This window comes from Malurus melanocephalus, unplaced genomic scaffold (assembly GCF_030028575.1).
Source record: "Malurus melanocephalus ecotype Western Australia unplaced genomic scaffold, MMel_1.1 scaffold_146, whole genome shotgun sequence".
Lineage (NCBI taxonomy): Eukaryota > Metazoa > Chordata > Aves > Passeriformes > Maluridae > Malurus > Malurus melanocephalus.
This window is the reverse complement of record NW_026623378.1, coordinates 623438-639550: the sequence shown is the minus strand read 5'-3', so window position 1 is coordinate 639550 and position 16113 is coordinate 623438. Positions and strand designations below refer to the sequence as shown.

Here is a 16113-nt window from a genome sequence, read left to right as displayed (position 1 = left end):
AGCTGTAGGAGTGCAGGTGATCTGAACTGTGACCTACTTCTGTTCATACTAATCCAACTATAAAATATTTGTGTATTCATTTCTGAACATTAAATCAATTAGAGAAATATGAGTCACTCTCCATGAAAAAGTCRTGACTCACCATGGGCTAATACCACATAAAAGAAGGCCTTGCCAATTATTACCCTCCTTTTCCAGATTTCACCATTCCCCTTTGACTTGCTAAAAGAAGAACTTGACAAGTATCCCACTGCAGATCTAGTTTGGTGTCAGGAGGAGCACAAAAACAGTGGATATTATGATTATGTCAAACCTCGTTTCCGCACTATTGTGAACCACACTCGACCTATCTGGTATGAGACTTTAAACAGTTCCTCTGTCTCTTGGGCCAATTTTTTTGCTTTTAAATTTGATTGGGGTTGCTTTCAGGTATTCATGGGTAAGTCAGGTTCTTCACAAATTAAAACCTCTGAGTCTGGGTTCTTGGGTGAAGGAGGGAAAAGTCCAGACTACTATTTCTCAAATCCAACATGCATATATTGCTCCTTCTTGTAGATCTGAAAACATTAGCAGCTAGGTCTGTATTTATCACCACTTAGCTCTCTTTTGTCTAAGATTCTGTAATTTTAAGAATTTAATTCCAGATGTTAGGTTTCTGGAGGAAACAGCTGTTGTAAGACCTCAGTCCAGGCACTTTTGCATTTATTTTAGATGATTGACTCTCAGATCTGYCCATACAGCTGTCAAAGGAATGAGAGTCTTCATTGCCAAAAGCAAGTTATCTAATTATGAGAGAGTGTAGCTGGCTGCCCTGGGAAGGATGGGGGAAAAGATGCAGCTTAATAATGATGGGAGRGGGGAGAAAGGGGGAAGCTGACCAGAAGGTATAACTTGGTACAACTTAGATTGATTTTTATTAAAGAAAGATTGATGACAAAATATCCAAATCTGCCAAGCTGACTTGAATGCATTGAACAGCATGTTCTGTGCTTGTTGTTGTTGAAATAGTCTCTTCTCACCTCACTTGTCTGCCCAATTGTTTTTGTCATGAAGGTATGTTGGCCGAGAGCCTGCTGCTGCAGCTGCCACAGGCAACAAGAACATGCATCTGGTGTCGCTCAGAAGGTTCTTGGATACAGCTTTCAACCTGGAGGCCTTTGAGGGAAAGACATTCTAACTGCAGGGCACTGACCTGKATCTGACTGATAGTCTCTCGAAACACTGCTTTCAAAAGGAAAGTGGGGAGAATACTGAAAATTGTGTATTTTTGCTTTACCAAACAAAAGGATCCAGCAGCTGACTTCATTACTCTGTACCTTGCTCCCCAGTTTATAAAGAAAAAACAATTCCAACTTASCTTCTACAATTTTTTGTCAGTTATCTATTCTAATTAGGACCTCTTTGACACAAGAAGCTTCTCCTATCCCAGGATGCAATGTCTGGCTTGGTGAGGCTTATATCTCAGTCTGTGGACACTGTCTAATTACTGTAAGTAGAGCAGGCATGGACAGCRTGATAGTTATGTACACAAGAACCATTACAAGGAAAATAAATTACTTATTTCTGTTTGTGTATCAGAGGACTGAAATTGAAAAACAGAGTTTGTAGATGACTTTGGTAGAGAAATGTACGAGCTGGAAGGAGATGGTGAGATTCTCTGCTTTGTCCAGTGCTATTCCCTACCTCATATCTCCTTGCTGATAGTAATTAAACTSTGGAGTGGTTATTGCTGATTTACTCACCCTTTTTATAGAGGAAGGTGGGCAAGCAACAGCTGCTGATTTACCAAAGGCATGTGCTGTGGTTTTGCACAAGTATTAATGGATTTTTTTGGCAGCACTGTTTATGTTTATTTGTCAATTAGGRTATCAATTGCCATGTATTGGGATGGTATGGACATAAAAGTGAACCACCTCAAGAGCTGCTCTGTATCAGGGGGTGATGTACAGCCAGTGCTGGAGGGGAGGGAGCAGCACGGGCTGTTTCTCTTCCCAGGAGGTGCTTTGCTTCCTGGGAGGCAGGGTGGTCCAAGAACCATTGCTTGAGCTTCCTCCACAGTGCTGGAAGACAGGTGAGCCCTGCTTTCCTCTCCCCCCTTGACTTAAGAAACAGTATTGTCAGAAGTCATGTTCCCTCTGCCTGGAGGGTTTGGCTGGGTGTGCTGAGCAGCCCCATGGAGACAGCATAACAAGTGACTGGAAAATACGAAGATGAGACTTCCTTGTCCTGAGCATGCTCCTTGGACATGCTTTTGCTCTGGGAGCACATTTGTCCTGCTGCTCTATGGACTGTGACATAACAAAGCATGGCAGTTTATGTCTGATTCAAAGAGTTGGGTGATGCTGGAAAGCTTCTTGTCTCATAAAAATAAAAAGCTCTATTAAAAACATTTAGCTATGATCAGGTATTACGTACCCAGGCAGGTTACCAAAAAGGCCTGTGTGCCTTATGCTGCCCTTTTATTTGGTTTGGATACACCATGATGGTGAAAAAACATCCTTCTGTCAGAGCACAGAATTGATGCAGTAAGGTACAACCATGGCATCCAGAACTGAACTTAGTCTAATGCGTGAGAAACTCTGTAGCTTTCGTTTAAATCAGGCTGGTTGCCCTGGGCTTTTTCTCTCACTGAAGCATTTAAGCTAATTTAGTGTTTTGAAACCTAATGAACTTGCCAAGTACTGCAGTTGACAGCCACAAATGTTGTCTCCTATCCCTTTCTATAGTTCAAAACATTAAGCTGATAGACAGTAACCATCACCCAAAGTATTTTAATGCTTTTATGAATGCTTGTTTCTGTAGCAAGAATTGAGTGCAGCTAAATATTACTGTCTCTATTGTATTCTCAGTTTGCATAAGGCTGTCAGTGCTGCATGAAATATGATAAATGCACTTATGCCACAGTAAATGCAGAGGTAAAAAACAAAATTAACATAGAAATATACATGGTAAATGACAGATTTCCACTCTCATTGTGTATYATAAATTGTGGCATAATAGTTGCATAAAAATTCCATCAAAGATGTAAAAAAACCCCAATAAAATAAAAGTACATAAGAAGAAAATTCTCCGTTATGGCTGCTCTGTTTGACAGTTTCTCCGTTGAGTCAGGACATTAACATCCCACTTGCAAGAGTGCTAAGGCAGCTCATTTTTCTGTTTTCTGTTTGTTTCCTCAGTGGTGGCTTATTTAAATATAGAAGCAGTGAGGGACACAGCATCTGAACTAGAAAAAGATAATTATTCAAAACCATTGAGTTAAAATTGGCARTAACACTGAGGTTACATTAGAACATTTTGTTTTATTTCTAATTTTTTTTAAGTAACAGGTGAATGCATTTTTATTTCAATGAGARTTTTTAAAATACTAGAACTAGCCTGGAATTGTCATCTGTAATTTCTAAACRTTGTAACTCATTTCTCTAAACATGTTGTGTCCTCAGCTTTGACATGGTAAATGATTAAAAGATTAATCCCTGTAGAATGTTTGAGAAGTATTATATAGACCTCTTCTGAAAAAAAAGTCAGCACTGAAATTCAAATGACAGCTTTGCAACTTGGAAGAAACAGCAAACGTGAGAGAGAGTTGATTTCATCGTTCTTGGGGACACACGATGCTGTGCATGCCCACAGCAGCAAGACTTGCTAAGACAATCAGGATCTGTGACAGAATTGTTCTTCACTCCTGATGAGCTGCACTGACAGCAGGGGTGTGCTTGGTGGAAACCATTGCTCTACCCATGTACAAGTCGGGGGCTGTGCTAGAGCAGAGGAGTAACCTGTTCTCCAGAAAAGAAACCATTCWGCTTGTTCCAGGAGGTAAAAATTAMMGCATGAGTSTAGACAAAAGCCAGGAACATGTGTGCATTGTTTGAGCCGAGCAGATGAAAGTGTGTGCCTTGGGGGGTGTTGTCTGTTTCGTTTCTTTGCTTTGTTTTAAGTATCCCTTGCTGGACTCTGGCTGCTGTTCCAGGAGCTCTGGGTAGCTCTTACCTGGGTGCACAGCCAGCAGATGCTCTCCCTCTGATCCAGGGCTGGGAATACCCACTGCTGCTAATAATAACAAAAAAATGAAACCTTGAGAACCTCCGTGCTTTCACACATGCACATCTAGAAATACATCTCTATATGTATATATCCTTTTAATTAATGTTGACACAGATTACTTCAAATATTGTTAAAAACATGAAATAGAGGCATTCTCAATAATCGCATAAAGCCAGAACAGCTCTAAAAGCAGATAGAATACCTTTGTAAAGTTAACAAGTCTGGTCAAAGATGCAAGARAAAAGTCCACTGTTGTCTTTTCTAGTTCTATTCAGTGAATTCAGCATGTTTTGGATTTTCAGGTGATCCTCAGGCTGGTGCTGGGCTCTGGGGCACCATAAGGGATGTCAGGGCCCCTGCCAGCCTAACGAGCACAGGTGGGGCTAGTTCATTATGGCTGATGGGAAGCACCTGTGTGCTGTGGGGTTAAAGCCCAGCTCTTGGCCCAGCTGGCCCATCTCTCTTTAATTTGCTGTCCTGCCCTCAACATTTCCAGCACTTCACCCTGTTTTCCCTGAATGGAGGGCTGTGCTCTGTGAGGGTATCGCTGCCATTTCTTCAGCAGGAAGAAGTTTTGGTGTTTAAGTGTGGGAAACAAGGCCCAGGATGGCTGCTGGGAAAGGCTCAGAAAGGAAAACAGGCCTCAGGCTCCCAGATACTTGTGTTTTCTACAGGCAGGTAAGAGACTGGGAATGGGTAAGGATGTCTTGTCCTGACCCTGGGATGAAGGGAACCTCATTCTTTGAATTATTGCCAGAGGTGCTGAGAACTAAGGAAGAGTGTGGCTGTGGATTTCTGAGGCAAGCCAGTGGTGAAAGCTGCTTGGGTTGTAAAATACTACCACTTGCAGTGAGAGTGCAGTGAGGCTGGTTTGGAAAAAGGAGACTGTTGAGTGGAGTGTGGTAAAGAAATGCATTTTGCTCTGTTTGCAAAAAAAAAAAAACAAACAAAAAACCAACGAAACAAACACTTAAAAAATTAATTCTCCCTTCCTGGGAAGAGGTGTAGAATGACCCGGCCTTTTCCAAGCTGTGCTCATCATCCCCAGGTGAGACCTGCACTGAACCTCCACTTCTCCCTCTTTCCATGTCCTGYAGACAACATTGCAGGTCTTGGAGCTTTGGTCAGTTCCTGTCATACAGCCTTTCTGTGCTGATGAAAACACACCATTTTAGACACCAAAAAAGTCTTTGCAGATGTGGGTAATTTTGCRTGTATCTTTCTGCTTTTGTTCTGGAGTAATAAGGGTTACTAAGTAGAATAACTACAATACAAAACTTTGAATGGTAGAAGGCAGTCAAGATTCCTATTAGCTCTGATAAAAAAGTTTTGTGGGGTTTTTTTTTTGTTCCTTTTGTCTGCTTATTAGTTCTGCTAAGTCCTATTATGTAGCAACAGGATTCTTGATTTCCTGGACTCTACTGATTAAAAAGATAATTGAAAGGTTTTTTTTGTCTTTATGCTGAACAAGGACAGAGATTAAGTGGGTACATTTTCTTAATCATTGGTGTAAGATATCAGGGAACAGCATGAAGTCTAAAATAGAAATTCAACATACTTGTAAGAAAGAAACAGATGAATATTTTTCTTTTCTAATTATTTTAATATTATTTAATAATTTTCTATTTCTTTTTAWTATTGAAACCACTTCTGGTTTTAGATACCTCTTAACTGTTACTTCAGGTTTTTTAATGCCATTATTTAAAATGTAGCCTATTATCCAAAAGGAATAAAAGAACAAAAGGAGTAATTATTCAGGAAAAATAATATTTTAGAGAATTATTAGCTTTGATTGAAAATGTTTCTCAGATTTCCTCAAAGTTTTCAATTATTAATAAGTGCACTGGGCAGTTCCTTTGTGATATTTAAGTGATTCRGTCATTAATGGCAAATGGAATCTAATTTGTTTAGAGGGGAAAACAGTTGTGGTTATCACTAAAGATGCTGTGTGAAACCCTAAGATATAATTTCAGAAATCCCTAGTTTCAGTTCAATAGCCTGTAAATTCACTGATGCTCTTATAAAAGAGCACATAGACACTTTCTGCCCATGTCATGCACAGCCAATCTTAAATTCTCCTCCCCTTCAGGAGAGGCTGCATTTAGCTTTCCAMAAGAGGAGGTCTGTGTGAGAACTCAGCTTGGCTCTCCATTATTATCTCACTCTGCTCAGAGGGGTGTTAGATTATCCCTGTAATGGGTTTTAGTTCTGGTTTAAGTGACTGCATTGCACTTGGAATTGTACCTGCAGTGGAGTGACAGCTGTCTGTACACAGACTGGTTTGAAGGGCAGTGAATTGCCCATGGACCTGTGAATACTACCTGATGGAAAAAGTGCAGATCAGTGCTAGAAAGTGCCTGAAAACATAGCCCTGATCCCTGTGTCTGGGRCTTGGCTGTGCTGTAGAGGAGACCTGGCTCTTCTTGCTGCTGTCCCAAGGTGATCCTGCCCAGGCTGTGGGGTTAACTCTGCAGTGTTTTGCTGGGGTTCCCAGTAAAGCTCCCCTATCTGGAGCGAGTCAGTTCCACAGAAGRGGCTGGAAAATAAATGTGAGCAGCCCCTGTGTGCTGGCCAGGACTTTGCAAGGGTAAAGTTAATTAGTAAAAGCCAAAAGACATATGAACAGTATGTTTCATACATATTGGAGGAAAGATTTTRTTTCCCAAATGAGTGTACCCACTGCTGGGAGTAAAATAAAGAGGATAAAATAAAATTGTCTAATACAGAACATGACAAAATGACCGTACATAATTTCCTGTGACTAGAAATAAATGTTTAACAAACTGCTCCCRGTAGGCTTGTTAAAAATGAAATATTTATTACTATATGTTAATTACAGGGTTTAAGCAGTACTTAAGTAATTTAAGGGGATTGGCTTCATGTTACTTTCAATATTCTTATGTGATTAAATCCTCCTTCATCAGTTGTTCTTTGTGCTACAGCATTTTGCCCAAACATATCCTTAATCTGTGTTTGCAATGCTGGTTATATTGTATAGGATGATAGTGGACAGTTKTCTTCATGAGTTTCATGGCCCAAGMAAAATTAAATTCCATCAACATTAATGTTTGTGGGTGTGGATTGACACACAACAACTTGTCAAGTCTAGAAAAATCTTATYAATATGGTAGATTTATATGTTACTCTCTGACACTACAAATCAGTTTTGAAGAAGTCCTTATATGCTTTCTTAGGCTGCAGTATGAGAGGGACAAATGTATACTTAGCATTTAAGTTTTCCTCTTTGTCCTGAACACCATAAGGTGTCTGTAAATATTTGCCCTTTAGCATCTTAAAATAATGTTTTGTGCTAGCATATTTTATACAAAATTACATTGAGTAAAATTTTTGGCTTATTCTGACTTCAAACTGGTGTTGAGAAAACTGTCATCTTAGAGTTGACGAAGAACTGAAGCTCTGTGTTGCTTAGGGACTCTTCATTACAACGACCTACTGCCTRTTCAGAAGGAAAGATAAACAGAAATAAAGCAACTTAATCTCCAGTGATTCTAAACGGTTCCTAGTTACACTCTTAGATAATTAACTTCTCCTGTGATGTGYTCATTTAATAGATACCTGGTCATATGTGACCATGTTTATTTAATGTGCTCTGCAATATTTATACCACAATACACCCTTCTCATTATAAGCCAGACAGTCTTTAATTTATTTACACACACATATTCTGAAGCTTTTGCTCAGACAAAACTCTACAGGCTTCAGGAAAATATATCTGAGTGTGCACGTCAGTTTATGACTGCTCATAAATAGCTTCTGAAGGGACTGCTAGGAAAAAAAAACCCTAGTATTTTTCCTTCTTTTCAGCATTACTGTTATGATATTATGTGCATTAAAAAATTAGGGACATGCCACATGAAGTRTGATTATTTTTGTTTCTTCTGTTTTTTATTTCGTTAGGCCTTTATCACAGCCCGAGATCCCTCATAAGACTCATCAGTAAAATCATATTTGTCATTGTGAGCACAATATTGCRCAGCTCATGAGCTCCATAGGTTTTTTGCAGAATTCAGCTTTGTGGTACCTGTCTCTGTAACAAAGCCCAGAGGGAAGGGGAACTCTGTACCCACATTCTGTTCCCAGAATTAATTCCAAAACCTGTGACAAAGACCGCTTGTTAGTGATGTTTCTGGCTACTTCACATGACCTCAGTGGGTGCATTCCTGGGTGTCCATGTACATACACACCTATATGTGAACAAATATTTTATGTCTGAAAAGTGCCTGTGTGTTGGTACAGAACAGCCCTGTCTTTCCTTAAAACTGCCTGACAAAACTGATCAAAACTGATAGCTGTACCAAGCAAAYGGCCACATTTCAAATCAATTTAAAATTAATTTTAAATTAGTGATGCATCTTGTCTTTCACTGGAATGAGCCTATACTGAGGATTACCATTGTAATTTCATTCCCATGCATCACTTGCATCTCCACAGAAGAGCTCCCAGGCATCTGCAAGATTTTTTTTTCTTGATCAAACTGGTAACCATGAAAGTACATGTCTTGCAGCAATAGCCATGCTGCTTTTGCATTAGACTTCTGAAAATTAGCTACTTGAAAATTAAGTGCTGGCTGTCTTTAATATGATGATGTATGAGATAAACACCCCCAAGTTTCCCTTTGTAAGGAGCATTGTCTTGTTCCAGTGCATGGCTTGTGCAGCCATTGGGACTGATGGCCAAGAGCAAAGTCTTTTTCCCTTCATTGGGAATGAAGAGAGCCCATCAGTGGTGCCTTGAAAAATCAGTTTGCTCCTTTTTAAATGTGTTCTTTACATGAGGAGGAAGCTTCATCTTTCCTAATACTGTTTGAAACCAAGCACCAATAAAGCACCTAAATTAGCAGCCCAGAGACACTACACTGTACTTTGCAGAGATCTGAACAGCTTTGTGGAGGTGCCTCTCTTCATCACTTACAGAGGTAGCCCAGGGCAAGCCAGCTCCTGAACTAAGGTTTGCTGAAGTGCCTGCAAATAACTGTGACAAACCCAGTCTGGGGGTGTGTTCTGCAAGGACGAGTGGACTGGGTGCTAYACAACCATGTTGCTGTGCAGCCCATGCTTGCTGCAGTTGTTTTCATATTTTTTTAAATGTATCAAATGTTTTTAATTTGTTCCTTGATAGCCAATTATTTTTTTATATGTATTTCTCCCTCCTTTTGAAGAAATTACTGGAAAAATTGTCAGATTTTTAGAGCCATTTGCAAAACACAAGGAAATGCGCATGATAGAGTTTAATCATGTTATAAGGAGATTGTTTCTGTGAAAGGCATAACTATTTTAGTTATATTGGGTTATTGTGCCATTAGTACCATTTGACTGCCAACTGTGCAGCAGCAGGGCTCCAATCAACACGGGCCTGTGAGCCGTTTCCATTGCAAAGAGTGCCAAGCATAGGAGGCAAAGAGGCTCTTAGTGGTACACTTTTTTCAGTGATTAATAATACTTGAGATCCATTTCAGTGATCAGAAATGTGCCTTAATGAGACAATTAGTCAAACCATAAAAGCTGCACAGCAATTTAGTTGGTGTTACTAGTGGAATAATTTGCTGCGGCTGCTTTCTTCTTCCTGATTTGACTTTATCACAATAGTGTGGATGAGAGTCGCTGTAGAGAAGACTTGGAGGMTAAATTCAATTTTCAAATGGCCATGATTATCCACAGGGCAGATAATCCCCTTAAAAATGAGGAAGACTTTGAGGGGGAAAAAGTAGATATTTCATTATAAAAATAATTACATGCCTTTGTCCCGGTGGCTACTGTAGTTGCCTTCCAGTMCCCAGCTGCCTGATAGTGCTGTGGCAGCTAACTGCAGGTGGTGTTGGGGRGACAGGTACCAAACTGAAATGCCTACTGCCAATTTGTGTTTAATTCTTCTTTCTGTAACACAAACACAGTAAAAGGGCCTGAGTTCTCTTTATGTGGAACTATGAGATCTCTTTTAGGTGTGGCTAATTTTTTTTGTTTCACTCTCACAATTKGATCATAATATTACTCTAAAGTTAAGTCAGAGCAGTTGTCCTCAATCCAAGCTTCTCTCAAAATCTTGCTRTTTCACATCTGCAGCTTTGTGTTCCTCAAAACTTATTTGTATTTGCTCCAGCTAAACATGTTGAACTATTAAGGCTTAATATCTCCCTAAAAACTGCTGTTATTCTAACTTGAAGGTATGTCAGAAATGTCCTSAGAATGATGTTACAGGGGGTAATGAGTACAGCAAAATTAACCCACCCAAACAAAATAAAACAAAAAATCTATCCCAAGACTAGTCCTGCTAGTGAGCTTCCTCTGATTCCAGTGACGTTCACAGCTTTCCATGCTCAAGAGATCTGGGGAGTTTAGTCTGCTATTTTTGGGAATAAATCCAGCCCAGAACTAGCATTATTTAAACTAATTCAATCTAATTAATTTGCATTTACCTAAGAGGCTAATAAACAATTTACTGCCCGAGCAGTAAGTTGTTCGTTGTGTCAGTGATGAATGCAGTAGGTGGGTTTGGGAAAGCCCTGCCTGTGCTGAGGGCTGCACTGGAGCCAGGTTGTGGACAGGACATGCTCAGCAGTGGCAGGGAGGGTCAGGGTGACAGTGAGGTGTGAACMAACTCCCTTCTGTCCAGGGCAGGTGCTGCAGACCCAGTTTGCTCTCTGTGTGAATGTTTGCTGCAAAAAGTGCCCCTGGACAGCTGTGCCAAGCTTAATTGCATTGATGTTCTCAATCCAGCTCACTCTGTTCTCACTTTCTAATCTTGTTAGATCAGAGTTGTAGAAGGCAAAAATGTTTCAGTCTTCTAAAGGGATGATATAATTCTGGCTTTGTTTAACTTTGAGTATTTCTTTTCCAGTTAAAGAATATTGGTTTAATGCCTCTSTCACCTCTAGGGAAGGAGACTGAATCTGGACATAGTGATAGTGTTATTTTATACCTCTGTGGACCAAGTTTTTCTTGTGATTGTGTGCTGGTTCATAGGGATGGCCCCAGACAGTGCTTTCCCAAGCATGGCCTTAACTCCCAAGCCATTCTCTGTTCCTGACTGTGCCCTTCAAACTGCCTGGAATATAAGGCAGTATAGAGCTTAAAAGTGTAAATGTTCATAGAACCTGAACTGTTTATGCCTTAGGAAGCACAAATTTAAAAATGCTTTTGGAGAGCAATAAATACAGCTCAGCAGTTACGAAAATCCACATGTTGCAACAAAATATGATCTCCCTGTCGACAGCCAGATCTACAGCATTCCAGTCTGTTGTCACTTCCAAAATAAGGTGATGTCCACGTGCCTTTAGGACAGCTGGAAAAGGGCAAAGAAGCAGTGGCCAGTACTGTATTTGCTTGGTTTCCAGTGAATTTTGAGTATATCTGAGTTTTAGCACTTGTGAGGGCAAGGAGCAAAGCCCAGTGTTAATGCAGYTAAGTGCTGTACAGAACTCCCCACAAAGCTTATCCACTTTAATCTCTGGCTTCACTATTATTATATTAATGGATCTCCTTTGAATGAAGCCTCCACCCTCTGTCAYTGCTAGGTCTAGTGGTAAAAGGCAAGAAATTAATTTTGTACTTGTATTTGTTATTAACTGGCTGAGCAGCTTCAAGAAACGCAATGTATTTATTTGTAAGTACCACAGAATAAGACTAAATTCAAATTAATTCTCCAATAAGCATTAAGRTGGTGTTATAGAACAGCTGGAACATTAAGTGAACAACCTTGATAACCCAATTGTTCATTGACGCATAATTCATTTTTCTTCTACTGAAAGAATAATTTCTCCGGACATTAAAGACTTGAGATTTTTGTGAAGTTGAATATCAAACCAGAATGGACAAAATKATCTCTTGATCCATGTATTTTTTAAGATGAATTAGGTACTTTTTAGGTTTATTATGGTACATTGTATAATGTTAAATTAATCAGAACTGGGGAAATTAAGAAAACTGGCTGATAATGCAGTTCCAGCAACACAGAAAGGCCRAGCACTTGCCTAAGCACCATCCAGATTTAAATTTGTTTTAATTCATTGCTTTCTATTGAGTTGTTTTTACAAGGCAGAAGCAGATTCCTGTATAGTCAGGCATTCGGGGTTTCACCTTTCCAGGTTTCTCTCAGCTGTGTTAAGGCTGGACTGACACAACAGTTATTTTGGCAGGTGGAGGTATTTTCTTTACCTCAGCTCCACAGTATTTGTATGACTTGCAAGGGTCAGTGGTTCTCAAACATTAAACCTGTGTCCACCTGTCAAAGCTGTTTGCAGTRTTTTAATTCAACTTGCTGAAAAAGTAGGAAAAGTGGCTGAGGAAAGAGTTTGTTTTCTAAAGCAGCATGCTTTCAGCTTCTGCTGCTGTTTTGCCATCCTCATCAGACAGCTCTCACTGCTTTCTAGGAAGCAATCTCAGAAAATTAATTCACACTTATAAAATGGGTGAGAGAGATGACATCTCTATACTGTRGGYTCTAAATTAAAAACTCCTGATTAYTTTCCCCATGTTAGAGCYGTGACAGGTACATTGCACCAGCCCYAGGGAAAGAATTGGAATGAGTTGCCAGTAGCCCACATATTGGATTGACTCATGCTCTTTGTAAGTTTTCAGTGTCAAGTAAATAGGGATTTGTCAGATACTGAGCTTATTTTTTTTTTTCTTTTGTACATTTTTTTTTTTTTTTCAGGGGGGAGGTTGCCTCTGTGTTATCTAAAGCCTTTGAATTCACAAAACTTGGATACTTGAGATCACATGCATGCGATTTGATTTGAATTCACAAAACTTGAGTACTTGAGATCACATGCATGCAATTTGATTTGTCTTGCAACCTTAGACTGATTTTACTAGGCAGAAATATTTATTATTAAAGCTGGAGAGCATAGAAGCAGAGCAAAACGCGTTGCTCATTCCCTAATAAACAGGAAATAGACACACCCATCTTTAATGAGCTGAATGACAAAAAAGGAACTACAACCCTCCTATGTGGATGGTACATCGCTGCACTTTAGGTACGGATAGTGAAGTTGTGCAGCACTTGCAAACTCTGTAGAGCCCCGAGGCACYGCTCTTGTGTCAGAGCTGCCGTGGAGCCATTTCAAACCCTGCAGCAGTGCCCCGAGCCGCGCAGCTGCCTCGGTCCCTCACCTGCGGATGTGGGAGGTGGAGCAGCTCTGCTCCAAAATGTGGCACAGCTGCCCTGACCCTGGGGGTACCTTCTGCCTGCCTTGTGTCAGCTGCTGGAAATAATAGCTGAGCTGTGAGCAGCAAATCTAACTCTACTCTCAAGTATTTCACTTTAAAACTACATTTGGGTTCAAATGTTTTCATTTTCGGTTTATGCGCTTATTTCAGACTGTGTTTTTAATGAGGTATGTGTAACTSCAAAAGGAGAATATATACACACTGTAATGCAAGCTTATTTTAGCAAGCACAAAAGATGGAGGTGTTTGTGCTTTCTGAGCCCCCTTGCAGCCTGCCAGCCGCGCAACAGGGAATCTGTGAGCCGGGACAGGGAATCTGTGAGCCGGGACAGGGAATCTGTGAGCGCCACAGGGAATCTGGGAGCCGGGACAGGACTCCAGGGAATCGGCCTGGAGCTACATCGGGGGAGGTGTAGGCTGGATATCAGGAAAAAGTTCTTCACCCAGAGGGTGGCTGGAAGTGGAACAGGCTCACAGGGCAGCGGTCACAGCACCAACCGGACAGAGCTCAAGACGCGTTTGGACAACGCTCTCAGACACGTGCTGGGATGGCTGGGGCTGTCTGTGCAGGGCCGGGAATTGGACTCGATGATCCTTCTGACTCGTGATATTCCATGATTCCACATCAGGAGCCCGGAGGGCTGAGTCCCCTGCCAGACGGGATGGGGGAAGGAAGCAGCGGGGAGTCCCCGGGAGCCATCGCCCGGAGCGGCGGGCGGAGCGGTCCCGGTCCCGGCTCGCTCCCCGCGGGCTCGCCCCTGAAGCTCTGTGAACCAGCTGGGCTCGGGGCCGGGGCTGCCTGGCACAAAAAAAAGCGACAAGGTCTTTCCTCAGGTGGCTTTTATTYGCGGTACGGAGCTCCGTCTGTGAACGAGCTGAATGCGCGTTACCAGCGTACACTTCAGGGAGTATATGTCGGTACAGATAAATATATTTCAATAGAGACAAAACATGGCGGGAAACAACATACGCTATAAATACACATTTACATTTGTCATAAATATATAATTTTTATAAAAATAAAAGTATCACTAAAATATTTCTCTATCTCCTGCAACTCACGCTGTGTTGTCACAGCCGTGTCCTGCCAAATTACCCRTGGCAGAGGGGCTCTGGCAGCGCTCCTGTCAAAGGAGCGAGGTCGGGCTCTTACACCCTTGAAACACCCCTGTTCTGAAGTCGAACGTCTTTTACTTTTGATCACTGTGAACACGGAATTGCATTAAACATTTGGCTTTTTAATTTCTGCACCCCAGCACTGCGTGTACATTGGTGTACACCCAGGGGGGAGTGAAACAATTACCTTCTGAAAGTTCTCTTGCGGGGAGTTGTGTGGCCCGGGTCCTACCAAGAGGGTTCGTTAAATCATAGCCACTTGGCACATTGTGTAATTACATCTACTTTGTCAATCAAAATTTTCTCTCTTTTTATACTGAGGAATCTATTCCACAGYATTGTGGTTAGAAACATTTTTAAAGCTTCATGTTTGGTTTCCATAAGTGCATAAAGGTGTCTATTTTGACCTTCATAAAGGAACTTTGTATAATACAAATAGTTTAAAGTAAGAATTGAAGAAAACCTATTTCCTGAAATCTTTAATATGGCATGGGATCATGCCACATAGATGTAAGGRATTTTGTTAACTGAGAAGCAGTATGATCCCTTGAGAAGCTCCTGCTGTCAGAGAAGYTTGCAAYGYCTGTAAATTTGCATCCATCTGTAATTTAACCAGAACACTCCAATTTAAACAGACCCGAGCTGAGCCTGAAGGTTCTTGCACAGAGTCAGGTACTTTGCAGATGGTACTTTCAGCACAGGTAGAGGCAAATGTAAAGCGTGTACACAAAAGGCTYCCTCTGCAGGGATGGAGCTCATCAAAGCTGCTCCTTTCAAATATTTGGGCTGAAACTAAAACCAGACCACTAAGAGACAAGTATGGAAAGGTTAGCTAAATAAATAGGAAATACGAGCGGTCACTGGTCCTCAAGTGAAAATAGCGTCAGTATTTTCCACCACCAATCATTTCCAGAGCTGGAGGATGCAAAACACCTGTTACAGCAGCTGTAGACAAATAAGGGGCTCTTAATGATAAATTGGTATAAACTTTCAGGTGTGGGTGTAGYTGCATCCTGAGTTTTCAATGTCTGTGTTGAGCACAGTGTCTGAGCTACTGTTAAGATTCCAGAGAAAAAAGTAAAATGAGAAAGAGGTAATATTWTCAAATAATTATCCTATGTAACTAGGAATACAAAATAAAATTATATATTTAAGTAGAAGAAAATGAATAAATTATCAAACAATTATTCACAGTATTTTTATACACTTAAAATATGATTGCAATTTTAAACATGTAATTCTGTAAAAATATGTGATACTACATTTATATTAGAATTTCAGAATGCTTTTGTAGTGAAATGAGGCAAAGCAAAATTACTGGGAATGTTTCAAAGTAATTTTCATAATTATAGTATAGGAACTATTTCAAGTTTTATGTTGAATAGTGTATTTTTTTAAGCAAACTTTTGGTCTGGCTAACAGTTTTCTTGATTTTTATTTATGTATTTTTACACATTTTAAATTAGATTGGATGTAAGAAAGGAATTCTTTACTGTGAGGGTGGTGAGGCATGGAATAGTTTGCCCAGAGAAGTTGTGGATGCTGCATCCATGGAAGTTTTCAAGGTCAGGATGGATGGGCTAGGAGCAACCTGGTCTAGTGGAATGTGTCCCTGTCTATGCCAGGGAAGTGGGAACAAGATTATCCTGAAGATCACTACCAACCTAAAGCATTTAGGATAATTTTGGGGCAGCTTTTATGCTATAGTAGTATTTATGTAAACTAAAAATAGATTTAATCTTTGATCTGAACCATAGCTCATGGTA

General features: G+C 40.5%; 1 protein-coding gene across 1 annotated transcript in view; it reads left to right on the top strand.

The window, feature by feature from the left end:
- OGDHL (oxoglutarate dehydrogenase L) overlaps window positions 1-3452 on the top strand; it is a 45548-nt gene extending 42096 nt beyond the window's left edge. The window contains exons 21-22 of the mRNA XM_057371385.1: window positions 199-353; window positions 1054-3452. Of these exons, the coding sequence (XP_057227368.1) occupies window positions 199-353; window positions 1054-1177 (279 nt within the window). The 3' untranslated portion in view covers window positions 1178-3452. The remainder of the gene's footprint in view (window positions 1-198; window positions 354-1053) is intronic.
- Window positions 3453-16113: the final 12661 nt, after the last annotated feature.